The sequence below is a fragment of the Pocillopora verrucosa genome, chromosome 14, assembly GCF_036669915.1.
Source record: "Pocillopora verrucosa isolate sample1 chromosome 14, ASM3666991v2, whole genome shotgun sequence".
NCBI lineage: Eukaryota > Metazoa > Cnidaria > Anthozoa > Scleractinia > Pocilloporidae > Pocillopora > Pocillopora verrucosa.
Window position 1 is genome coordinate 16,684,584 of NC_089325.1, and position 27,730 is coordinate 16,712,313.

Consider the following 27,730-nt stretch of genomic DNA (forward strand, 5'->3'; position numbering starts at 1 on the left):
AGTTAATAAGTCCACACGTGCCCTGCAAACGAAATTTCCCGCACAATTCTGTAACAGAAGTACGATGGTTAAAGGCTGCTTTTTCTCCTATAAACTAAGTCGGTGCAATGAGTCAACGTTTACTGGCGGTAAGCAGGAGGGATGGAAGCTGTTAACTATTTGACGTTAGCGTTATGTATCGAAACAACAAAACCTAATTAAGGGGAACCTGTTAAAGATAAGAAACATTAAACGGCACAAATTTATTTTTTGTGTAGTCCCCATTTCTCTGGTCCTGGGGCAATGAGCAATTAATGGGACCAAAGGTGATTGAAATGCGTCCACGGGTAAGAAAGATGAAAAGACTATTTTTTTTTGTCTAAAGAACCGAGTGAAAAATGTTTTTTCGTGACGTGCGTTATCTCTACTTTTAAGTATTGTGACAAATCCAAATTTTTTGCATTTTTTACTGATCTTTTAACTTGTTTATTTGTATAGTCCCCATTTCTCCGGTCCTGGGGCAATGAATAATTAAGAGGACCTAAGGTGATCGAAATTTGTCAATGGATAAGAAACTATTTTAAGGTAAGCTATAAGTTGCTATGTTCTTTAACTTTTTTTTTTCTGTTCTACATTGTCCCTACCGGATAATCTTTGGTGAACAACGGAGCAAATTTTAACTTGGTCCCCACATTGTCCGAAGACAATATTTTAGTCGTGCAGTGTAACTGATTGCTGTGATTATCATGATCAATTTATGTGATGAAATGAAAGCACCAAGCCTTTTCCACGGGAAGAATTGAACCTAGTTTGAGGGAATTTATTTAGCTGGTCGTTTCGAATTGAACGGTTGACTAAGAAATTAGGGTAAAATTGCGAAGAGAAAGCGGCTTTCTTTTTTTCTTGCGACGGTCCCCATAATTTTTCACTACACGATAACAAAATGTCTGCACATGAGGCATGAGCAGTTTGGTGATAGGACAGAAACTTAATGAGAACAACTTAATGTTTCTTTGGGTCAGATATTTATTGGAAGAGGCTATATCGGGTGAAATAATAAACAAGATGCTCGGTGGGCAAAGGCTGCTTATGCTGTCTACTAAGTCAGTGCAATGAGTAAACGTTTACTGGCGGGTAGCAGAGGGATACAAGTTGTCAACGTTTTGACTTCAGTGTAATGTATCGAAAAACAAAAACCCTAATTAAGGGGACCCACGGAGTGGTGAGTGAATCTGTTCAAGATAGGAAACATTAGACGGCATAAATTTTTTTTTTTTTTGTAGTTCCTATTGCTCCGGTCTTAGGGCAACGAACAATTTAGGGGACCAAAGGTGATCGAAATTTGTCAAAGGATAAGAAAGATGAAAAGACTATTTTTTGTCTAAAGAACCGAGTGAAAATGTTTTTTCGTGACGTGCGTTATCTCTACTTCTAAGTGTTGTGTTAAATCCAAATGTTTTGCATTTTTTTACTGATCTGTTAATGAAACATAAGCCCACCTGCCAGTATGATAAGCATAGCAAGTTCCATGAGACTTCAGTTGCATCTGGAGTATAAGCGGAGCCAAAATGTAACTATTTTAAAGGTAAGCTATAAGTCATCGTTATGTTCTTCACCTTTCACTTTTCTGTTCTGTTCTGTTGGGTGACATCGGACCAAATTTTAACATGGTCCTCACATTGTCCAAAGACAAAATTCTCAGTCGTGCAGTGTTACTGATTGCTGCGATTATCATGATTAATTTATGTGTTGAAGTGAAAGTACCGAGCCTTTTCGACGGAAAAATTAAACTTAGTCTAAAGGATTTAATCTAGTTGCTCGTTTCGATCAGTCGATTTAGAAATTCAGATAAAATTGCGAAGAGAGGGCACCTTTTTTCCTTGCGAAGGTCCCCATAAAATCTGGTGCATGATGATGACGAGTCTGTACATAAGGCGTGAGCAGTTTAACGATAGAAAAGGGCAGAAGCTTAATGAGAACAATTTATTGTTTCTTTTGGTAAGATGTCTATTGGAAGAGGCTATGTCGACTCATAAAATCGGGTGAAATGATAATTAAAATGCACGGATGTGTTTTCTCGTCATTTAGAGGTCCCCACATGGTGGGTTATATCCATGGCAAAATATTTAATTAATTGCGAAAATAGTATGACCAAATAGACTTGACGATGTTTCCAAACCATGGACTTGAGAGGTAAAATTTCGCTGAGTAGAGCGAAGAAAGTTCCATGAAATTGTGTGGCAGAAAGACAGCAACAGATTCGACATTAAAAATTGGCGGGTAATAATTAATAACACACGCAAAAAAATAAAACAGTGTTAAGTGGCTCAAGAACACAAAATTGCTCAAGACGGCGTAAGTTAAATTGCTTCGTTAATAGGATTAACGTATGAATTTAGGCGATGAAATCTTGCTGGAAACTGGTGCTAATCAAATACAAGGGGTAACTTTTTTCGTAGAGATACAGCGCCATAGTAAGAGTCCCCATGTGCTCTGCAAACAAAATTTCCCGCGCAATCCTGTAATCTATTACTGTGCTGATAAATATATGTGATGAAGTACAACTGCATATCGAGCCTTTTAATGGAGAAACCTGGACGTTATTTATCAGAACTTACTTTAAAAATAATTTACCGTGTTGGTTTTTAGCTGAAAATCTACTCAAATTCGGGGGATTTGTTAAAAAAAAAAAAAACGGAATTTTTTTTCTTGTGCGGGAATGGCCATATTATTTAGTATGAGTTCATAACATGTTTGCGCGGTCTTTAGTTGCTAATATTCTCTGTGCTGCAATATGACCCTCAAGATAATTTTTTGCGATGATAGCGACCTAAGGTGCCCACACGGTCTGTACACAAAATCGTTTGTCATGCTGTTACTGGTTGTTCGTTGTTGTTATTGTCATGATGAAATTATAGGATAAATTTGAAGCTATCGAATTCTTTTTTTTTCAAATGATGAACTTAATTTAACAGAATTTGCCGTACAGAAAGTTACTTAGTTGGTCGAGTAAGAAATTTGGGTAAAATTGAGACGAAAAGACGGATTTATCTATTTGCTAAATAGAGAAGGTCCCCGTTCTTATTCACCGATCACTCGGCAAAAAGTGTAAATACGATGATCACAATGTTTACCAAATATAAATTTAAGGGTTAAAACTTTGCTAAGGAGAGCGAGAGCATTTCGATGGAATCGTGTGGTGGAAAGTGATCAAGAAATTTGACAGGGAATAAATTGGCGGGAAATTAATGAGAGGCCAAAAATTGATCCGTACAAATCGGCCCAAGGACGCAAAATTTCTCAAGACGGCGTAAGTAAAACGTTCCTTTGATGTGATTTATTTGTGAATTAAGGTAATGAAGCCTTGCTGGAAAACGGGCGCCAATCGGGGTAATCTTTTTGTGGATATAGCGCCATAGTAATTCACAGAGTCCCCTCATAATCTAAAAATAAAATTACCCGTGTTATCTTATCAACTTTTACTATGATTTTGAATTTATGCGATGAAGTGTAGCTTTGTAGAACACTGAAGTTTATTTAAAAAATTTGTCTTGTGTTCGAGTGAAAAAAGGGCTCAAACAACTTGCCATCTTTTAGGAAAAGCAAAGGAACGGTAAATTCATTGGATAAATTTTTGCTACTTTTTTTTTTTAATTGGAAAAATTTACAAAATGTACGTGAATAGGGCGTTTGTTGTCTTTTGCCCGGCCCGCGAGAAAGAAACGTCTGCTGCTATTTGCTAAGGGAAGGTCAGAATCATGCGGATCACAGTAGAGATTTTGTCACTACCGGGAAAGATTCATGAAAATGTTGCAACATTTTCATATATGATTTTAAAGTTGGCGTAAGCCCGGTTTTGGAGATTTTTGGAGGAAAAAGGCGGCCTTTTCAGATTTAAGAAATCAAAAGAATGCGTCGTTCGGAATACTCCACAGCTTAAAAAATGGTGTAAATTTATTGATCTTAAAAATTTTGTGATTATGTATTTTTTATCAGTTTGTTTATTTATTTGGTAGCAGTCCGTTACAACAAAGAATGACCGAGGGAGGTACATCGGTTAGCCTCATGCTGGCTATAGCTACAACCCTGTTTTGTCAGACGCTCAGATCCCCAACTAAAGGCAATTCAATGTACTTTACAGCTACCCCACATATAGGTGACATGGAACTGCAACAAAACTCCTTCTTCCTCTTAGTCCAAGATCATTAGACTACAATCCCTTTCAGACTCTATTTTATGCTAAACTTCCTCGTACATCTTATTGTGTCCAGGGAAAAACTGTTCGACTAAAATCGTAGCCAAAGGTAATATGTGCGACACAGATAGAGCAAACAAAAGAGAACAATACCAAAAAAACTATTATTAGAATGGTTTAGACGAAGAGGGTCAGCTTTAGAAAATTGGAACGCTTTGGAAATTACTAATAGACCATGGAAAGGCAATTACATTACTTTTCTTGCTAGCTTAAAAAATAGGCAGTCTAACCTTGCATGTGGCCACTGATATAGTATGACTTTTATAACATTGAAGATAACTAGGGGTTGTATCATGATGCTAGAAGGTAGTGTTGCAGAAAATTTCCATTCACTTGTAAAACAGTAAACTGCCGTAACCCACGTATCTATGAGTACCCTGTTTGTGGAGAGAAAGATGATTCGCGAATATAGTGATTGACTGACATTCAGGCAATAACTAAATGGTAACAAATAATCATAATAAAGATAATAATAATGGTAAATTTATAAGGGCTAGCTCGAGAACCTAACTGTTCTATCTCTAACCCTTTAACTCCCAGAAGTGATCAACATGAAATTTCTCCCGATAATGTCCTTATATTATCTTGCAAACAGCTAATGAGAATATTCAAACTTATCAGGTAGAAGTTGTTGTCCTGATTCTCAAATTCTCACAACTGATTTGCAAGGATATGTGTAGCAGCTAGAAGGGAGAATTACCAATCAGATCTTGGGAGTTAAGGGGTTAAGGCTAAGAGTGATTAACTCATTTACAGCTACTCACTCATTTCGATAATATATGTGGCTTTGCCTCCCACAGGAGGAAGTAGCCACAAAAAGGGAAGCAAAATGATCAACGGATTTGGTATAATTTTGTTTTAAGGGTGAGGTGTGTTCCAACAGAGAAGTTTTCAAAGGGTGATCTCCCTCTTCAATATAAAGGGGAACTTGTCTCAGAGGATGAAGGTTATCAAAGAGAAGATTTGCATGTGGAAGAACTAAGAAGCTTTCTCTTCTTTTTTAAGGATGGATTCAAGTGTTTACGGTAAGTTATTTTAATTATAAAACAGTAAAACATCACTAACCGTAAGCTCCAAGTTAAACAAAAAAGATTTTAAGGTAGTGGGGGAAGCTGTCCTAAGACTACCGTACACAAATCGACCTGAATGAATTCAAAATAGGCTTCATGAGATTGTTAATCACTGATACTGAAATACATACTATTTCGTGTGTAATGTGCTTCATGATTTGTCATCATTTGCATATTACTCCAAATGAAATAAAATTACCATCAAAATATATGGTACTTTTTTTGCACTTTTTTGGCTTTATCATGAGTTGCATTTAAGTTTCATTGTAAATAAAGTAGTTGTGTAATTTTAGATGGGCTTGGTCTGCGCCACACAACCGAAGGAAGAACTGAAACTGAGTCATCAAACCTTACACTACACTTTTACAAGGAACAAATTGGGATTGCTTTTTTCCAATTATGACTTTGATTTTTGTGGATTTTCTAGCCTTGATGCAACATTCTCTGCTGGACTTGGAAGACTAAAGAACGATAATCCATTAAATAAAGCAAATGAGAAAGATTAAAGGTGAAAATAAAGTGTGCCTTGCCCTTTGTGGACTTCGGAACGGTGAAGGTCTACACTGTGACCATGAAGTTAGAGATCTTCCCAGGCGACAGCTAAAAGGTATTGCAACCTAACCATTAATAACCTGTTTTGGGAGACTTGTGTCATACTTAACAGAACTGCAGCAACTCTTTTCTTTGCTTGTGTTTCAGTGTAATGGACCCCATAAGCTATCAGGGTGTTTGCCCCATCTCTTCTAAAGATCATTTCGGTTTTTTTTTCTTGTTTTGTTTTGTTTTGTTTTTTTTAGGGGCACATTCATAGCCCTTAGGATAAAAAATTATAACATTTAATTCTCCATTCCAGAATCAGATTTACTCAAATGCAAACCGTTTCAGTCCTGTTATGATTACGTATATTAATCTCTTTTAACATGAATATTGCAAATACCATACAATCTGTCTAGATATCATGACAACTCATACCGTCCTTGGTCAAAACAATCTAAAAATTATTTTTTTAATAATACTTCAAATGATGACGACAATGGTTATGATGATGGCTCCAATTATCCATTCCTGGTTTCACACAAATTAGCAAAACTCTACACATTTCTTTTTCTTAACCACTTAGGTAATGAGAGCAAGGCAGATGGACTAAAGAATGGGACAGTAAGGTGCAACACAAAAAAAGAAGAAAATATGAACAAGGGCAACAGCAGTCCTGACAATGATGAAAGTTTCCACATGGATGTAACAACAAATTCTGAAAAGATTTACTCCCTGAATCAGATCAATAACTGTCTATTTGCAGACTCCTTGGAAACTGGTATGTACATACACACACCCTCTATTATATAAACTGTAGATGTCCCTTACACTCTAAGCCAATCAGTTCTTAGGGCTCTTTGGAAAATGAAAGATATTTTTTGCTATTACAGAAGTAGTTTTCCAATATTAAATCCCCACTGAGTTTTTAACAAGTGGCTTTTGCCATTTCAAATGTCTTCATAAATATCATTATACATTCTCTTCCAACGTCAAAGGTAAGTTGCAACCAAACAAAAGCCTTAAAAATCATAAAAACAATGAACTATTACTACCACGGCTAAAAGTAAAACAATGGTGTAAGAAAAGTGCAAGAAAAGGGGAGTAGTAAAAGTGAAAGGTGTAAGACTGCTTTTTGTGCATAACCAAACTGCGGAAGCTTATGATTTGCATCTGAAAGAACAGTATCTATAAATGGTGTTTTGGACAGTTTTCGCTCTTCAGACCCTCAAAGTGACTAAAAGAAACGGTTTGAATAGCTTCGAAAGACATTCTCAGACAAAACTCCCAGGAACTAATACGTCAAAAGATGGTGGTTTTGACATAGAAGAGTTAAAGTTATTAAATGAAGTTTGGCTCTACTAAGAAATAATGATTATCATATATCCAAACTAAGTGTCACAAAACAAGAGAAAGACTGTTACATTCCTTTTTCTTAACCATGTAGTTAATGAAGGTAAGATGCCGGTAAAAGATGGCAAAATTGAGAGTAAGGTGCAACGCAACAAAGAACAAAATATGAACGAGAGCAACAACATGGCTGATGTTGATGAACAATTCCAGATAAATATCAAAACAACTAAGGATGTTTACTCCATGAATCAGAATAACTAAATATCTGCAAACTCCTTGCAGCAATGTCACGAGTGGAAACTTGGGTTGTGTGATAAGGAATGCTGGGTAAACGATGAAGCGAATTACAAAGCAATCGAATAATTAGAATATCTGCCTTTCAATTTGGCTTAATTTTAAGGTAGTCACTAAATTTATATTGATAGCCACATATAAAGCAATTACCTGACATATTTTGAAGGAAAAGGAACTTGTTATGCTGAAATAAGCGACCACTTGCCACACAGGTCTATCAGAGAGTAATCATTTTACGAAATGGCATTGTAAGGGTGATACAAACTGGAAAGAAACATCAAACTAGTACAATAACACAATTAGTGATCAATCTTAAACAACTCAGATTTATTTTATTGACTGGTTGGATTGTTTTAATTTGGAGTGATTTTTTTTCTGGCCCGTATCTTGAACAATATGATCATCTCTTAATCTGGCCATTCTGTTCCACAGTAGTTGTCCTTGCTCAACCAACGTTGCCCATTTTGTATAACTGCTTCAGTCAAATTTCCACAGACAGGTCATGTTCTACTCTCACTTACTTACACTTTTGTATACTGAACTGATCATGCTCCCTTATTTCAAAGAATTTCTGTAAGGGGTGGTTTCCAAATCCTTTTTCGGGCTGAGTTCTTCAAAGCCAGGTTTAGATAATCCAGGCTTAGTGTGAAATCTGGTTCCAGATCTGAAAGCTTTAAATGAAAATTCAATACAATTCTTTTTGTCTCCAATTTAAAAATTGGATGCTATGAAAAGAAAAGAGAAGGTTATCCAAAAAAGGCTTTTGAAAGAAGGAATAAAGAAGCTTGGATAAAAATTTGACCCTGGGTTAATGCTTATTGGCCTTTGAACAACTGGGCCCAGGAATCTCTCATCAACTTCTTTTTTTTCCCACTGGGGCATATATATTTATAATGCTTTCCTAGCTTAGAAGTTTCAAATTATAGTAATTAAGAGTAGTAATAGAAAGTCAGTATAGCGCCAACCAATAAGAATCAAGTATATAGCCCATGTGACCGATATGGACCAATCAGGAAGCCGCGTTGAAAAATGACGTCACGAGCTGCCTAGAGGTCCTGGTACCGAGTGAAAAGAGCGCGCGCGTGTGGGTGTGGAATGGGTTTGCAAGCGCGAGGAGATAGGAATCTGTTACTCGTGGGTAAATAGATTTTTTGATAGATAAGAAGTGTTCTCCCCTCGCTAAAAAATGTTCTTGAATGAAAACAGACTTGTTTTGAATGAAACTTTGTTTATTTAACTCAACAGTTTAAGGTTTACAGTTTCATTGCTGGAAAAAAGTAGAAACGGCGGCTTCATGGCTTCGTTTCACTGTTTGAATAAAAAATAAATCCGTCCGTTAAAATATGCGTACGGAAAAAAATATTTTCATCGCATTGAAAGTAAATCTTACCCGTTCAGGAGATTGCTCAGTTAATACGACCGAATAGAACTCTTGGGTGATCATTTCTGTGTCGATGTCACTTCCAGTTACTAAAAAAGAAAAGTTTGAGGTCAAAATTATGCGGCGTGTTGTTTTCAAACAGCAATGTATTGTCTTACCTTGAGTATGTTCATCCTTAAGAATACAACGTCGCGCTGTCTGGAAAACGCGTCGCAAAAGGAGCCATAATGCCAGCCAGAATAATACCATAGCTACTGGTACAATTATACAAACGACTACTAATTTTGTGTGTTCCATAACGCGGACCACGAGGTTTACACGGTTGAGTGAAAAGCTTTATGGTAGACCGTACTCTACGCATGCGTTCAGGGATAAATTTACCACTAGGATCGTGTTGCATAAAACGTGACATTAATTAATTCCAAAAAAAGTGTTTGCGTTATGGATTAGGATCTAATAGAAGTAATCCCTATCTCTATTGGATCTCCAATCCTTTTCGTATTTAAAGTGTTGTTTTAAATTAAGTATGGCTTAGGAACAGCAATGTAGTTTCGCGCGCTCTCCGAGAATGTGTTTGAGAGAATTTTACCATTAGGATTATATGCTGTAAACGTGACATTATTTAATTAATTCCATAAAGTGTGTACTGTACGAGTCCTTCTTCAAAGGCTCTTATGATGTTCTTTTGTCCAACGGGGAAGGTACTCTGGGGGTTTTCCAACTTGAGATGATAAGACGTACATTTGATGCCGTAACTCTTTGCCGTCTTCTCTCTGAACGGAACTCGTTTAAAATTGAAAAATCCTTCACTCCCGCCAGCACCACCCCCGCGTTGTTGTTGTTGTTGTTCGGTAGTTTCTACCGCTTGCAATAAATCTTCATCCGAGATATAATCTCTTTCTAAAACTTCATCTGGAACATACTCCATGTTTGATCTGAAGCGAACTACTTCGTCTGACAGTACAAAAATTATAGCAACGGTAAAAAAGCATAGCGTCAGTATTGCGCGCTTAGCATAACGACAGATATTCCTCATTCAGTAATTTTCCGATCACGCGTACGGAAAAAAGCAAGCGCGCGCAGTACGAACGAAAAAAACAAGAATCGGAAAAAAATGATGATTTTATTTCCTCCTTTTTCGAGTGGCAGCTCCTAGAGCTTTTTTAACACCAAAGGCTGCACCTCCACTGAGAGCCCCTAATCCAAGGGCTTTTCCACCAGCAATCAGTGCAGGAAGAAGTGCTGCTAAGGGTAAAATTCCTCCTTTTTGTCTAATTCGTCTTCGTCTTCTTCGTCCTCTCCATCGGGTTTTTCTTCGAACCATAATATCTCTGATTTTTTTGTTCACGAGTATATCTTGAGTGAATAATAATGAGGAAGGTGGATGCGCGTTGTTTATATAGCGAATCGACACAGAGGCTTATTTACAATTTGAGTTTTCTTTTAGCAGCGATAATATGCCTTGATACCTTTTCCAGGAGTGATTTTCTACCGGGAAGTGCATCGATGGCATTCACCATTTTTTGATCCGCTTTCCATTTGTCGCGTATGTTGCTGGCATTGGAATAATCTATATCGTGCTGTTTGGCAATTCGGTCCAAACGATTGATACCAGGATCACCGCGTGCGAGTCGTTTTTTTAGAAATGTTCCAGGGCCCAGGTATTGATATCTCTTCAGTTTCGAGAGTGAAAAAGGATGGAATTCAATTCCTAATTTTTCGATTTTTTTCTGTATGTCAAATTTCCCTCCTCTCTGTCTTCTTTTCGTCGATTTACGCATATCGTATCGTTTTCTAGCCATGATTCTTCTTCTTCTTCTTTTTTTTTTCTTTGAATGACGCGCGGCGTGTTGTCGTTTTCTGGCCATGATAGAAGTGTGACTATTTGTCGAAACGAGTAAGGATGTCGTTTATATACTGTTCAATCATCAAAGTCAGCTATTCGTGGACGCGATTATGTAAATAGTTTATTACTTTGTCAAATAGTTATAGGTACAACAAGAAATCTTGATACGTTATAAAAATTTTAAGTTCCCTCAGCACTTTAGCTATCATCAAACGATAATTGTTTGGCAGCGGAACCTAGTTCACGTTTCCGTTTTTTCTTCTTTTTCCCAGAAGGATCCCAACTTGTCCATCCTTCAGCGGGTTTTAACCGTTTCACCTCTTGGGGTGTTTTTTGTGTATATTTAGCAGATATTTGTCGCACTTTTCTCAAACTTTTTCGAAGAGTATCTTCTACATCTAATTCAGGTTCTCTTTTAGCATATGGCAATTCATCCCACGGCACGCTATCGCTCGATTTCTTGATGGGAATTCTCGTCTTTTTTAAACGAGGTGTTGTCACGCTTTTGCTCGGTTTCTTGATGGGAATTCTCGTCTTTTTTAAACGAGGTGTTATCACCGGTTCTCTTTTGGGTGCTCTTTTGGGGGTGACTTCACTCAAAATCCGTTTCAACAATTTCTGTTGTACGGGAGTCACCAAATCTTCTTCTTCGTCTTTTAAGGCGTCGGCCAACTTGGCAGGATCCGCACCCGCCGAGAATGCAGCTGGGAATTGCCTCATTTTCTTCACGTATAGTTCTATTTCCGGATCGAGCTGTTTAATGGTCTGCTTTTTGAAAGCGGCACTCGTATTAGGATTGTTTAAAATTTCCATTTTACGAGTCAGAAGTTTGGCCGCTGTATCCAAGGTAGGATCGCTGGTCAATCGTCCTTTGAAAAGATTCACCAACGCCGGGTCTTCGGCGGGAACCATGTACATTTTCTGATACGCCATAGGTTTCTCTGTCTAGGGACAACACGTCTTGACGACTGTGGTTAGACCATGCCACAATTTTCCACCTTTCTGCTGAATCAAGGCTTGTCTTCTCTTTTTAAGCGATACGGCTCGATTTCCAATTTGTCTCAGGATGTGTTTATAAGGTCTTAATCGAGCCATGGTGACAGGTGAGACGGGTACGTTGTTTTTGAGTAAATTCATCACGATTTCGCTGATGGCGTTGATTTGATCTTTGTTGGCGTGTTTGATCAGATCTTTTCTTGCGTTTCTATAAGCCGCTGCCGTAATAGCTTTTAAAAACGTTTTCTGTCTACGTATTCTTTCCATGGTTTTTTTCAATGTGTGGACTTTATCTTCCTTGCCTTTTTTATATAGGCGTAGCTCGTTTCCTCTTCCGCCTCTTGCCACCGCCGCCGTCGTCTGTCTGCACGCAGACGGGTGGGGTGATGCCGCCTTTGCGATACACGGTCGTATATCCTTCACCTTTCAAGAGATTGGATTTTAATCGATCCTCATCGGAAGAATTTGGGTGTAGATCAAACAACAAATACCCGTAGGGTCTTTCTGTAGCATCTCTGTACACACCCATGACCTCTTTCAAATCTTGTGGAAAAGCTTGTTGCGTCAGATGACGCACAGCCAATTGATCGCGAGGATTCTTGAAAGCTACAATGTAATGCGCATTTCTAGAAATGGTTTTGGCGTGTTTTCCTTTAGGAAACATGTCCTGAGTCATATACACCACGTTGATACTTTTATGATGCGATTCTCGGGTAAAGAGATCTAAGACTCTAGGATCGTCTGATCCTTCGCGCATAAGATCGTCCAATATTAAAATTCCACCCCTAGCATTCTTGTACCATGTGTCTAATAATGGGGTATCTGGAATGCCTTCGTGGAAACGGATGCCTTGTTCTTTTTTCATTCTTTCAAATGTCGTCGGTTGGTTAGCACCGTAACAATAAACAACTGGATTATAAGGAGGTGAAAACAACTGACTACGTTCCTTCATGAGGTTTTCCACAAACACGGTTTTTCCGCAACTGGATGGTCCTACCACCATGATACTACAGGGACTTTGAAACTGGAACGGTGTACACCACATCATGACAAAATACTAATGAAAAAACATTGTTTTTTATTTATATACATAGTCATGTCACAAAAGTTTTAAGTATCCAAGTCACAGGTTTTTTCATTGCTTTGTGCTTTTCGTTTCAGAGTATGGACTCGCCACCCTAACAAAGGTCGGATCATTTCACCTACCAAATGATCGTTGTAGACGTAATCCCTTTTGTTAAATACGCTTATGAAATCCTGCATGCTTTGACCTCTGGCTTTAGCTTTCAAATACATCAATGCATACTGGCCACACGACTGTGAGTTCAATTCTTGTAATGTCGTTGCGTTACTGCGCACGATTGCAAAATTTTCGAAAATCCAGTTCACTACAGCAGATGGCCTGTACCACCTTAACGGTAATCCATAACTGTCCATGACTTCGCAAGTGTGTTTTTTGGTGAAAATAGCCAACCAATGAGATCCGGGTTTATCGCGGGGGTCGGTGTTGACGATGTAAGCTCTTCTTTTCCATAGTTCTGGTAACGGTGGTAATGCATCGGCTGCAAAGACGCCTGCGAAAATAGGTGCTAGATAGGGATCTTGTTTGGCGAGATACGATAATTGTTCTGTAGTAAATGGAACGAATTCCATACCCTCTTTTCAACCCTGATTTCTTCCGGCCAGGGTCTGGCTGTAAATGTCGTACTGAGTACTTCCTGTGGGTTTTATTTGCATCATGTTTTCGAATTCCCCGTAGATGATGACGGTGACTAATGAATTGACAGCTCCCTTGGTCAAAGATATTTTGACACGTCCTTCTTGTTTGGGGTTCAATTGTACACTGTCTGCGCAGCCAGAAGCTACGTTATCCCACATGTATAAGGTGGTATGGTGATCATCTCCCCAATGTTCTGGTTTGATCATACATCTTCCTCGGAAAGCCGAACAATTGGCACTGAGAAGTCTGTGGTAGCCTGCCATGTCTAGTTGTCCATTGTTTCCATTCAGTTCTAGGGCTTGATAGGGGTACTCTTCTCCTTCCACAATCTGTTTCATACTAGTGACTTCAAATTTGGGAAAATTGAAAGGGTTGTAGGCGTAATTGCCAGAGAAAGCCTCTTGATAGACCAATCCTACCACCACACGGTCTGGGACTCTTCCACTGAACACGTCTGTAGCTGTAAAGGTTGTGTGATCGTTTTGCAAGGTATAGGTCCTGACTTCCGAACGGACGGTGGGATAGAATACTTCTCTGTTGTTTTTGAGTCTGGCTACAGCGATTTCATTGTAGATGTCTGACCTGACTTTAACCATGCACGCATAGAATTTCATTTTCAAATCACCGGCTTGTATTATAGGTCTACCTCCGTATACTGAAGGTAGTAACGAACGTATTCTGATTTTGTTGCATACAAGTATAACATGACATGTCTGAAACAAAGATCACCCATGACCTTACACAAACGACAAGTGAATAATGGATAACATCTGACTATTTGGTTAATGGCGCTTTTAAAAAACAGAATTAGATACAATGAGGTAGTTTCCATCTAGAAAAAATACAGAAAGATACAAAAATTATCATATGGAATCAATCCGCTCATTTGGTAAATATAAAAATAAGTATTAAAATATCGAAATCGAAGTTTGTGAAAGTCTATTCAGCAAAATTATTCCAAAATCGGTATGAGTTATTGCAAACAGAAGTAGATACAATGCGGAAGTTTCCATCTAGAAAAAATACAGAAAGATACAAAAATTATCCTATGGAATCAATCCGGTCATTTGATAAAGATAAAAATAAAACCAAGGACTTGTTTCAGGATATACACCCATCTGAAAAAAATAATTATACCGATATAGAAGTTCGTAAGAGTCTATCCAACAGGATTATTTCAAAATCGGAATGAGTTATTGCAAAAATACGCATTTCACGGCGAAGACGTTCTAGAGTTGATTCAGAATAATGACGAATTGTTTCATGTAAATGAAATGCAAAACATAAATATCCTTTTAGAACTGGAGTAGCGACCTAAAACGAAGAATGATTACCGTTATTATTGTCAAAATAATACATATTACGCTTGCTATGAATAAACGGTCAAATTGCTGATCTAAGAAAAAATAACGAGTGGAATATAATTGGAATTACCCAACCTCAAATTCATCGACTCCATGAACTTTTTTCCCATGGCACTGTCCAACTTCCCTAAAACATTCGGACTCAATGAATTGAAGAAAGGCTTCTTTCCACATTTCTTCAACACTCAACAAAACCAAATCTACGAAGGGTACATGCCCGACAAATCCTACTACGACCCCGATGGAATGTCCCCTCAAAGAAAAGAAGAATTCCACAAATGGTACAACGAGAAAGTATCCGAAAGATACATTTTCAATTTCCAACACGAACTGTTGACGTACTGCCAATCCGACGTAAGGTTATTGAAACAGGGGTGCACAAAGTTTCAGTCCCAGTTCCGCGACATTTGCGGTTTCAACCCCATGGTGCATTGCATCACTATTGCCTCTGCCTGTAATATGGCCTACAGAAAAAATTGGATGCCCAAAAACAAAATTGCCATCGAACCCGTACGTGGATGGAGACCGAATCACACCCAATCTCATGCTGCTCTAAAATGGCTTTACTGGGAAGAATCCAAACTCCACAAAACCAACCATCTGCCTCGAATTGCACATGCCAGAAACAAAGGCGAAAGAAGAATAGTCAATGGCACCAAAACCTACCTGGTAGACGGCTACGACGCACAAACACATACCGTCTACGAGTTCCAAGGCTGTTTTCACCACGGCTGTGTAGATTGCTTCCCAAACCGTACCAAGAGACATCCCATTCATCAGAATAAAACCATGCGTGATGTTCGTCAACAAACACGAACTAAAGTCAATGAACTTACCGCCTTAGGTTACCACGTCAAAGAAATCTGGGAGTGCGAATGGAATGACATGCAAAAAACCGATCCACAACTAAAAGCGTTCGTCGAACACCTAGACATCGTACCCCCTCTCCAGCCACGAGACGCCTTCTTTGGCGGTCGCACCAACGCCATAAAACTACACCACGCCGTTGACGACAACGAGAATGAAAAGATCGAATACAGAGACATCATATCGCTGTACCCGTGTGCAAATTTGGAATGCAATTACCCCGCCTGCCATCCCGAGTTCATCGACCAACCAGGAACCACAGACATCTCACGATACTACGGATTAATAAAATGCAAAATTCTACCTCCCTATGAACTCTACCATCCAGTTCTACCATGGAGGTACGACTCAAAACTCCTCTTCCCATTGTGCAGAACATGCGCGCAACAAAACACAGAACGAACCCTCTTAGAAAGAAGCTACAAGTGCCCCCATTCTGCCCAGGAACGATGCCTCACAGGTACGTGGACAACCCTGGAACTACAGAAAGCCCTCGAAAAGAACTACGTCATCATGTACGTTTACGAAGTCTGGAACTTCCCACAACGTTCCAAGGAACTTTTTTCCCCCTACATAAAAACGTTCATGAAACTCAAACAACAGGCTTCTGGATGGCCTTCCGAATGTGACACCGAGGAAAAAAGACAAACCTATCTCGATGACTACAAAGCTCACCAAGGAATAGAACTAGATCCCGCCAAAGTCGAAAAGAATCCCGGTCTACGCTCCCTCGCTAAACTAATGCTCAATTCTTTCTGGGGAAAATTCGGACAACGCCCTAACCAAACCCAAGTGACCACGTGTACCAAACCGTCCGAATTCTTCCAGATCATCACAGACGACCAACAAGTCGTACACAGAATTGAAATAGCCAATGACCAAATGGTAGAAGTGTACCACACCTTTGAAAATGAATGCAAACCCATTCAAACCAACGTCAACATCTTTATTGCATGTTTCACAACCAGCTACGCAAGACTAAAACTATACGATGCTCTTGATACCCTGAAAGAAAGAGTACTGTACTTCGACACGGATTCTGTCATCTATACCAAGAAACCCACTGAATCGTCCATTCCCACCGGAAATTATCTGGGCGAATTCACGAACGAACTCGACGAAGGTGATCACATTACAGAATTCGTTGCTGCTGGACCCAAGAATTACGCCTACGAAACCTTCAAAGACAACCAATGTTGCAAAGTGAGAGGATTCACCTTAAATGTGCGTGGACAAAAAATCCTCAATTTCAACAGTATGAAAGACTTAGTGTTGGACGAAATCTTACACGAAGACGACGAGGAAGAACCTCGCACCCTAACGCTTCACAATCCTCACAAGATCACACGATGCGCCGCTACAAAAACCATCCAAACAGTGTCCCAAGACAAAACGTACAAACTCGTGTTTGACAAACGCGTCATTGATCATGACACCTTTCAATCTTTTCCATACGGCTATAAATGCACCTCGTTACTGATTTCGAATTTATTACAATCATGAACAATACAACTCATGATGATGATGCACTTGACCTCGAACTTTACTCCTGTAAATTCTACGATAAAGACATTCACGTAAAACATACCCATTTCCTCATCGTCCCTACAGATAAAGACAATACTACCATCCACATCCATTACGATCTTGATGTTCCACCTAGCAATGAAGCAGTGAAACGCTGGACACAACAACCATGGTTTCATCATTCTATCATCGAAAAGTACCATTTACTTCAACCGAAACACAGTCTTCCAACATCCAACAAAAATCCCTTCAAACGATTATGGACCAAGTGGCAAAAAAAAGGTGACAAGGTACATTATCCATCATTCATGTACTCCCAACATGTCGTGGAGTGACACCGGAGTGACACCGAAGTGACACCTTTCAACCTTTCCCTATACCTAAATAAATACAACTTCACTACTCATTTATACTTCGCTACAATACAATCATGGTTGGAACGGATGATGATGATATCGATCTTGGTATTGATCTTGAACTCTATCGATGTAAATTCTACAGTACAAACAACGAACTACAACACACTTATTTCCTCGTCGTACCTACAGATAAAAACAATGCTAGCATCGACATCCATTACATTCCCCATGTTCAACCTATCGACGATGCAGTGAAACGTTGGACACAACAACCTTGGTTTTATCGCTCTGAAATCGAGAAATTTCAACTCATTTACCCCAAAGGAACTATTCCCGCATCAGGCTTCTACCCCTTCCGAAGATTGTGGACCGAGATGGCAAGAAGAAGGTGAAACCATGACAAGGAGTCACCGAAGAACAAACTACAAAAAAACAAAAAAACTCATCAAAAAACTAAGAGATGACCGCTTTCATCTCGAAAAACATTACCAAGAAAAAATCACCACGCTCACTATTCAACTTTTAGATAAAGAATATTATCTCAACTCCATTCTTAACTTTATGAAAGATTATTATCGTTCGCCTTGGGATACCGCTGTATACAGAGGTTTCCGAAACATGTGTTTTAATAATCAATAAAAAACAGTTGAGAGATTTCTTTGTGTCGCATTGCTTTTTTTACTTAATTTTAAAAAAACCTTTCTTATCCACACGTACACAGATTCCTATCTCCTCGCGCTTGCAAACCCATTCCACACCCACACGCGCGCGCTCTTTTCACTCGGTACCAGGACCTCTAGGCAGCTCGTGACGTCATTTTTCAACGTGGCTTCCTGATTGGTCCATATCGGTCACATGGGCTATATACTTGATTCTTATTGGTTGGCGCTATACTGACTTTCTATTACTACTATTAAGCTTTTTTTTATTTGTTCCAGTCTTGCCATAAACAAGACTTTCAGCATAACTCACTATTTTTCCTCTTGAATTCAAAGGGGAAAGAAATCTACATCTCCAGTTCCTTCTTCTTACAACGGTGGAATAATGCATCACAGAGAAATGCATCTGAAAAAGTCCTTCATTTTGTGTCAGGTAATAATGATTATTATGATAATAATACTTTTAAACATGCTTATAACATAGCATGCTTGCCCTATCTTAGTCCAAATCTTATTTAGGTCGTATTTTTATCTCTAACTTCAACAAAGTCTCCAGTTATCAAGGAAAATGTCAAGAAAATTCTGGAATTGAGCTTCTTGAAGACACTCAAACTGACTGACCAAAAACATTGCTTGACAACAACAATGAAACCAGGAAGGGTAGATCTAACTGGTGGCTAAATCTGTGGAATGATAATATTATGATTGCAAAAATGTACTATAATATTAAAGAGTCTCATGCTGTTACATCGATACTTTTTCGGTTTTTCCTTTTTTTTTGGTTCTTTATTTAGCTTTCTAATTTCTAAATTAAATCTGGAAAGTCATTGTTTTAGCCTTGCCCCCTTCTCCTTGGTATTTTTATCAACCCTGACTGGTTAACACATTGCACATCTTGATGTCATGATATCACAATTACAGCAAAGACAGTGAGAACATTTTATGAAGTCTTCAAAATGTTCAGCATAATGACGTGTTTTTCTGATGCTAATAATGTCTTTTTGGGCCATTAAAAAGAAAATATTTCTATTTCATTTTTTATATTTTAATTCCTTGGGGGGAATTTCTATAATTTGAGTTTGTAAAATATTGTTTGAGTAAACGTAATTTATGTTTCAATTATCATATTTTTAAAACAGATCAGACATAGTTGAGATTCGTAGTAAGTGGGGCAGGACGGTAACAGTAATTTTGACACCTGAGGTGAAAAACAGCATCGACCTCCTCAACAAGACAAGGAAAGCCGTGGGTATTCCAGATGAAAATCCATTTAATAGTTGCTAGGTCAAACAGACAGTCAAATTTGCTACGGAAGGCGACCCACCTCTGTCAAACCTTACAGAGATAGCCAGCACCAAACTCAGAAAGTATATGGCAACCATTTCCCAAGTAGTCTCTCTCAAAAGAACAGAGGTAGACCGACTAAGCAAGACACCTTGGTCATGAAATCCAAGTGCACGGAGACTTCTACTGTCTTCACGAATCTGCAGTTGAAATTTCCAAAGTGAGCAAGCTTCTTCTTACAGTCGGTCAAGGAAAAACAAGAAAGTTCACAAGGAAAACACTGGCAGAAAATGACTGAAATGGTGAGTACAAAATTGTAGATGATTTCAATTTCATAACTAATTTCTCTTGTTCTTCTGTCTATATTGTTCTTGAGAGCCATAAACTACACATTTTTTTGTTCTTCACAAACACGTTTAAGCTGCTAACTATGTTAAAAAAGAGAGAGGAAAGATCGGTCACTTACCAAGTTGAACAACACTAGGAAGCGATCCTAGACCGTTTCATGCTTAGCTGCCAACCTCGTCCCAGGGTACATCGGTCACTTTTTCAAAATGGCGGCCACGCGTACGTAGATTCCCGTGCATGAGTGTACGAGGGGATATGCATGCTAAAACAATTACTTATGGGGACTACCAGCCATACTTATGGGGACATCCTAAAACAACTAGTTATGGGAATTACTTGCTATTCTTAAAGAGCTTATGACACGAATTTTTTTACGTAAATATTTAGCTTATCATATGTACAAACCAATTCCGATTGAAGAATAGTCCCAGACTTAAAACTCGGTTTTTTCGGGCCCTAAAGTGCTTTTGTCTTAAAAGTGTCCCGTGGACTGGTAACGAATTAGCGGCTGATGACGTAGAAAACTGTGAAAACTCTCAGTCGACACCAAAATCCCTTTCACATCTCTCGCAATTTTGTATAAGTCAGCGCTGAAATAATTTTGAAATAACGACCGATAGCGATGTCTACCTACCTTAAGTAAGCTCTACCGAGAGTTGTAATACATCGTACTCAAGTTATAAAGAAGAAATGAAAGTTGCGAGTACGGTTCAGCCCTAAGAAGGAGAACCGCGCTGCATCAAACGAAGATTTCTACGAAGACTGACAAAGGCAGTTTCCCACTTGCGTTGTTTAGGTCAAGATTAGAACAAAAATTCCCGTTACTGAATGTCTAGTTTGCTGCGCTTGTGTTTTGTGGATAGCTCTGTTCGTTTCTGTTGCAATAACATTTTATTCCTTCCTCTCGGTCAGTGCTCTAGTGTTTCGTTGCTGTAGAGAAATTCCCTTGGTAAACCAAAAGCTAACTTTTGAAGAAAGAATCAGTTGTATCATGAGGCACGATGATTTTCCACCGAGGAGTAATCGGGCAGTTCTACTGCAAGTTGCTCCTTCTCCCATAGATTGCAAAGGCAGAGGCTATGGTCACGGTCGTCGAGCAGGTCAAACCGAAAGGAAAACGAGTGAGTTTATAGTCATCTGATTCAAGCTAATCTCATAAAGGCATTTTAATAGAAAAAAACCTTATTTAGTTTAAGTGCAGCATTACCATATGACCCATTCCGCACAAAGGAAATAACTGACATCAGTATTATTAATGAATATTTCGTACGCATCGACTTTCATACGGCACTTGAATTCGTTACCATCTAATTCAATAAAATTTGTGTTTCCTTATTTATATCGTTGCGGTGCTGTTATCCCAATGAAATTGCTAATATTGCTACTTTCGGTTTCTTGAGGGTAGGGGGGAATTGATAGCTCGTGAGATGGACTTTCGGAAACCTAGGTTAGGAGAATACACGGCCCCTTTAAGCTTGTTTTTATGCCAGTATCCGTCAGAGGTTGCGCACTGTTCACGCAACAGGATATCGGTCAGCTCAGGAAAGGGCTTGAACTTCATTACAATTGATGTAAATCTTTTATCAAAATACGATGGAAACTACAATTGGTATGATATTCATACGATAAGAAAAGCGCAAACGTAGTCATGTGGAAAGACAAAAAGTGTGAGTACATCTCAAGCGCGTGAAATTAACATCAAGAAGGAGCTCACCACTTTTCATTTGCGAAATGTCAGCCGGAAAGAATGTTGAACAATCGTGTATAGTGTGGAAACAGGGCCCTTAATCAGCATTCGTTTTAGCTGAATTCATCGGTTATCTTACCCTGATTTGTGGTATGTGTTCGCAACAGGCGTCTTCGAAGCCGGTACGGAGAATAAGGCCGACGACATTAAAGAGTAGAATCTCCTCGATGTCGACGATCGAAAGCGTCCATTTTGGCCATAAAGCTACATCATTTGGAAAGTAATGTATATAAATGCCCGGTTTATGTGTATTATTCTTGAAGCGAACATCATTTGGCGCTCCAGCCACGCACTATGTTCGTCCTCTCTTTTACATTTCTCCTTTCTCCACCATAATTGCTTACGCGTCCTCACAGTTTTCTACGTCACAGCTAAACATCGTTTTGGCCGCTCGCTTAATGGCGACACTTTTTGGCCGCCAAATCGTACTTTCAATACACAAAAAAATTGGTCAAGGAGAACTCGCTAAGCGCTATGGTTAATGATCTCTAATTTTAAATACAGCTATCAACCAGAAAATGCAAAATAAAAAATTTCAAAATTTCGTGTCATAGGCACTTTAAAGGGAAAAGCTCTACATAGCTACTAATGGGGACTACTTGCCGTACTTATGGTGACATGCTAACACGCAACTACTTATGGGGACTACTTGCCATTCTTGTGGCGACATGCTAATACACAGTTATTTACGGGGACTACTTGCAAAGAAATCAACCCCCCCCCCCCCCCCCCCCCCCGAAAAACGCAGCAGTCACATGGACATGGAAAATGAGGACCGGGGAATGTCAAAGTCAAAGAGTAAGTAGAGAAAATGTTATAATTATAAGAGGAGTCAGTTTTAGCTGAAAGCTTACTTGTTATGCTTATTTTGATTTTCTTTACAGAGTAAGATGCCTATATTTTATGTACAGAAGAAGAGAAGGAGGCAGTCTTTAAGCACCCTAGTTCATTTTTTCCCCACCCTTAATGACAACCCTTAATACCTTGCTAAAATTCAACCTCGATCGCTGCAAGGAAAACGAAAAATAGTAATTCATGATAATTATGAGCTAAGGGTTATATCCAGAATTTTTACGGTTTTTAAGTCTCTTACACTTGATCATCGATAATTCCAGAGGTGGATTTTAGTATACACTAACTAAGAGTGCTTCATTTCTGGAGTATAAGCAAAAACAATGAGAGAGTTTTGCATAATGATTTTAACAAAAAAGACTGATAACTAAAGTGGTTGAATTGAACTGTTATTGAGCAAGCATTGTGAAACCAACATCAGAGGGTTGCGCAAACAAACTACGTCTTAAGTTAAATTTTAGTTGCCCATTAGCATACAATTTTATTGCCAATCTCACTAAAAAGATGTCTGCAACATGGGATGCAGAATATCTGCTCTACTCACTAGTGAGTGGCTTTGGTTGATAACTCTCCTGTGACAGTTAAATAGACATCGCTGCTTAAAATTATATTAAAGTGTTACAGTTACATTAACTTCAAACTTCTCTTGCCTTCTTTTTTTGTGAAAAGCCACCTGAAGTTCCAAGATTATGAGGAGGGCTTACCAGTCTGGCCTATATATATGCTACGTGTAGGATGGAAGCCAATGTTAACTAAGTTCCAATTACTAGATCCTTTTTTTTCTTTTATAAGAACCTTTTTTAATAGGAACGTTCAGGCTGAGATTAGCCCAAATTTTTAAAACATTCTTAGAACATACCCAGGCTGAGAGTCAGTTGAGAACTTTTTTCATTTTGCTCATCTTTTTTATCTTTTTTTTATGAGAAGAATAAATGAAGGCAAAAGAAATGTTAAGCTGTGGTCAAACAGGACAATAAACTCAAATACTTAAGAATGCGGTTTTCATTGTTGTACGATAAACTGAAGAACAACTCAGATTATGGTCGAATTTAGTCCGTAATAATAAAAGTTTCAGAACATCTTGAGAAAGTTTTCAGACTCAAATTGCATAAAAAAGAACGTTCAACCTCAGCCCCCGAATTAGACGTTAAAAAAAAGGGTGTGTTACCAAAATGAAACCCATTGTAGTGCTCAACTTGTATTTGTCAAGTATTGCCTTTCCTCCAGTTGGCCAATATCATGGGTTTTTTTTATACACCAAACTGAAAAGCTATCTCTTAATCAAAGAAGCTGAATTCAGAAAGCTTTTACAATAAATATTTTTGTGCCCTTTTCCTAAAATTATTACTGTCGAGTTGGTGTTATTTAAAGCGTGGCCGTTGGACTTTTGTTGTAAACATTACAGGATTCGAGTTATATCAACTGTCTCTTGCCTTCTTCACAGAAAGATACCCGCAGGTTTGAGTTTCGAATTTGAAAGATAAAGATTAGGTCTTCCCTGCAAAGAGTATTTTATCCCAAATTGAAGGGTCACTTTTGAGATTTTTTCAGTTGGGCTTCCTTAAGTCGCAGTCATCCTTTATTGTAGGCATGCTATGCATGCAAAAGTTATTTCTTTGGATGGATAAGTTCAGGTGGGACACTAAGTGACTGACGTTTTCATTTTTGTAAAAAGAGAAAAAGTATTAACTTCAAAAGATTCCGACAAAAATTTCTTTCAATGGAGAGCAAAAAAGACCCATCCAATTTATCTGAAATGAATTTAGACTCAGGTGTTTTTCTGGTCTATTGTCACTGGTGTCTGAATAGTTTTAAGCAACACTAAACTGCATTGGTGTCACACTTGCGGTAGTCTCCGTCGCAGCCGTTGTTTAGTCTCGCCACGCAGTGCAATCTCTCTCCCATTGCAAGACCAAACAACGACTGCAAAGGCGATTACGCTAACAGGCCTTCATTATTAATATTTAATCACGAAGGTTTTATTCCGCTGCAGGAAAGTACCAGGCCTTCAGCAAAACTTCTTTGCCTTCTCCAGCAAAAGGAGAGGTGGTCCTCATAAGAGGGGTGTGGAAACAGAGACCCCATAAGTTAGGTAAGTATGTCCTCACAAGTCTTATATTAAAAGTAGTACCCACAAGTAGGCAAAGTTGAGTAATGGACAGGTCCCCATAAGGAAGTCCCCACAAGAAAAATTGAAATTTCCTCAATTCTAATCAAGTGTATAAAGAGTAAGGCAAACAAGCTATCAAACATCGTAGTTTTTATTTTGATACTGCCAGCAGAAGGGGGGGTCTCCGCAAGCGGTGTGTGTAAACACAGTCCTCACAAGTTGCCAAAGGTGCGTATGGGTGTGTGTGTGTGTGTGTGTGTGTGTGCGTGCGTGCGTGCGTGCGTGCGTGCGTGCGTGCGTGCGTGCGTGCGTGCGTGCGTGTGTGTGTGTGTGTATGAAAATAAAATTTCTTTCCCGGTTATTAAAATAGGTTCACGCTCTCAGAATTTGTTATTATTATGAAAATAATTGAGGTAGCCGGAGAGTGTCTGACACATGATCCCAATTCTGTTATTTCTTTGGTACAATGTTTTGACTCCGATTTATAGTTAGTCGGAGACACGGTGGCCTAGTGGTTAGCGCGCTGGACTCCGGATCCAGAGGTCCGGGTTCGAGCCCTGGCCAGGTCATTGTGTTGTGTTCTTGGGCAAGACACTTTACTCCATAGTGCTTCTCTCCACCCAGGAGTATAAATGGGTACCAGCAAACTGTCAGGGAAACCTGACAATAGTTGCTTCATGCTACGGAAACTGGGATAAGCTCTGGCAGTCATGGGCCACTAGGCTTGTAAGACTAAGCCACGACCAAGTTAAGACAAGTACTTCAAACACTCTCTAGTAGGCTTTCCCTCCGCAACAGACTTCTTGATCTCATCCATGAATTTATGACCACATAAGAAACATTTGTCGTCGTGTTCACCTTTGGAAAACCCACAGGAGCAAAAGTGTTGTGCATCTGTGGTAATGCGATTGTGGATGAGGCTGTCTCTTGATTGATGATATGTCAAGAGAGATGGCTGGCGGAGAGGGAGCCAAAGTTTACTGATGTAATCATGCCTGAATACCTGATTCCAGCGGTCTTTATAAAGGCTGTTTCTTGCATAGCTGGCAATTTGAACATGCTTGGCTTCCCTCCCTTGCATGGTGTTCACTCCTAATCCAGTTTCATATTTCTCAAATACCCACTGGGTGTGAACTGGGACCAAATGTCCAATGCTCCAAACTGTCCCTGATACAGTGCCTGTGAAGAGTGTGACTGCTGTGAAGTAATCCCGAGCTAAGACTTTGAGTTCATCAATGGCTGGCTGAGTAATGTGGTACATTGAAAAAATGGAGGCACAATCTCTGAGCTTCATTGCAATGAAAACAATGAACAAAAGTTTCATAAGCAATTTGGGATCATCTGAATCCCCCCTGATGGCATTCACAAGGTACATAAACCCATGCAAAATAAGTCTTGAGTCCTTTCCAGTCAGTCTGTAAGAAAAGTCTTTGTCCTTAGACCTATCTTCCAGCATCCACTTTCCTAGCTGCTTTTTCAAACGTCCAGCTTTTACATCACACTCTAGTGCCTTCATGTACCTTGACATTGCACATGCTGGGGATAGGTCTGATAGGCTGGAGATCTTCTGTGGGAGGTTACTTGAAGAAATTGCTAGGTTTAATAGCATTGTGTAAATGCTGTACCCCATTGTTTTTAAGGTGAAGGGGCTCTACAACCTCTTTATCACACAACTTTCCAATCAGTGGCTGAAATTCCTGCCTTGATTTATTACTGGCAATAAATTTGGTGATTTTTGTTCTTTTTGTTGAGGCTGCAAGGCTGGAGGGAAGCTTTGCCTTAAAACTTTCTACCTGTTTGGCAATGTTTAATCTATCTTTGTATGGCCATGGTTTCCACTTGCAATCATTCATTAGCCCAAATTTTCCATTCAGTGTAACACAGTCCTCTTTTGATACATTTGCAAAGCTGGAAAAATAAGTGGCAGCATTGTTAAGTTCCCCATTAAGGAAAGCCAGAAATTTCATGTCTGAGGGAACCAGTTCAAAAGTGAAGGTTACTTGCTTCTCTGACACTGTATATGTTTTCTTCTCAATTGCTTCAATCTTGGAGGTTAATTGCAGAGTAAATTGCTCTACACATGGGTGGTCTTCTTTGCAGTTGGCACCAAATAAAAGAAAATTGTCATTTGGGCTAGCCACTCTTGGCCCAACATTTAAGAAACTCACCAACCAGGACATTGACTCATCCCACTTCCCAAAGGGTGCTCCATCCCCCCCAATTGCCACTTTAAAGGATCCTTCTTTGTGACCAAACCAATTAAGTTTGTCATTGTCCTTTCTAAATTCATTTGTTTCAAAGTAAAATTGACTAAGCATAATTAGCATTGTCTCTAAGTCTCTGTAGACCCCATCAACTCGTTGATCCCTGGGTAAGGTAGTGCACAGTGTTTCTCTCACTGACAAGGTCTCTCCAACATTGATTTCTTCAATTTTGTGCATGAGAGCACTGTAAGCAAGTGGCCTTGGAATGGGAACTCCAAAGCCAAATTTGATTCTCTCCCTTGAAAGATAACCTTTCATGGTTCTTTTCCCAGTATGTCTCATAACCATTGCTGATCTCCCCTGCTGGTATTTTACTTTTCCAATGATCCCCCCTGCATACAGTAGAGATAAGGAACGGATGAAATTTTCATTGCTTTCCTCGTACTCCTTCGCTTGAGCATTTATTTTCGTCGCAGCTGCCCTTTTAAGCTTTTTAGAAGAATCGAAATATTTAGAAATATCAGCCATTTTGCCATATTTGAGAACAGTGGAAAACATTCCATCAAGAGCAGGAGTTCTATCTTCCACGGAACCTCCGTTCACCTCTGAAGCAGCAATCAGGGTCTCTAATTGCCTTCTGTGGGCACTTCGTCTCGGTAAATTTAATTTACCCTCTCCAGTGAGTTCAGTTGGGCTTTTTTTCCTACTTGTAGAAGTGTTTTGCAAGATTTCAAATGCTGTCGCACGGCTTTGAGTTGGCGGGGTCACCTCAAGCTCAAGCTGATCCACACATTCTCGTATTTTCTCGCCATTTTTTTGTAGGCGCTCTAACTTTTTTCTCAGAGCAGAGAGCTCTTTACTCTTTGACAGATACTCTTTTCGAAGGGTAGCCCTTTCTCTAGCTAGTTCAGCTACAGGGAATCGTTTCTTCTGCGAAAATGCAAGCGATCTCCGAGGGGTTCTTCTCTTCTTACTTCCCAT

At 39.2% G+C, this 27,730-nt stretch overlaps 1 protein-coding gene and 1 pseudogene across 4 annotated transcripts; one reads left to right on the forward strand and one right to left on the reverse strand.

Annotated features, from left to right (window-relative positions):
• Positions 1 to 513: 513 nt before the first annotated feature.
• Positions 514 to 18,608, forward strand: LOC136278220 (uncharacterized). Of its 4 annotated transcripts, none has more exons than XM_066161695.1 (5): positions 514 to 564; positions 5,098 to 5,259; positions 5,732 to 5,911; positions 6,425 to 6,619; positions 18,541 to 18,608. In XM_066161695.1, exons 3-5 carry the CDS (start codon positions 5,797 to 5,799, stop codon positions 18,588 to 18,590), a joined length of 360 nt encoding a protein of 119 aa, XP_066017792.1. In that variant the 5' UTR covers positions 514 to 564; positions 5,098 to 5,259; positions 5,732 to 5,796; the 3' UTR covers positions 18,591 to 18,608. The 4 variants fall into 4 exon arrangements, with proteins under 4 accessions (XP_066017792.1, XP_066017793.1, XP_066017790.1 ...); XM_066161696.1 differs by having other exon boundaries at positions 531 to 564; positions 5,157 to 5,259; XM_066161693.1 differs by lacking the exon at positions 514 to 564 and adding an exon at positions 1,464 to 1,564.
• A 6,685-nt stretch (positions 18,609 to 25,293) lies between these two features.
• Positions 25,294 to 27,730, reverse strand: LOC131783096 (uncharacterized; annotated as a pseudogene).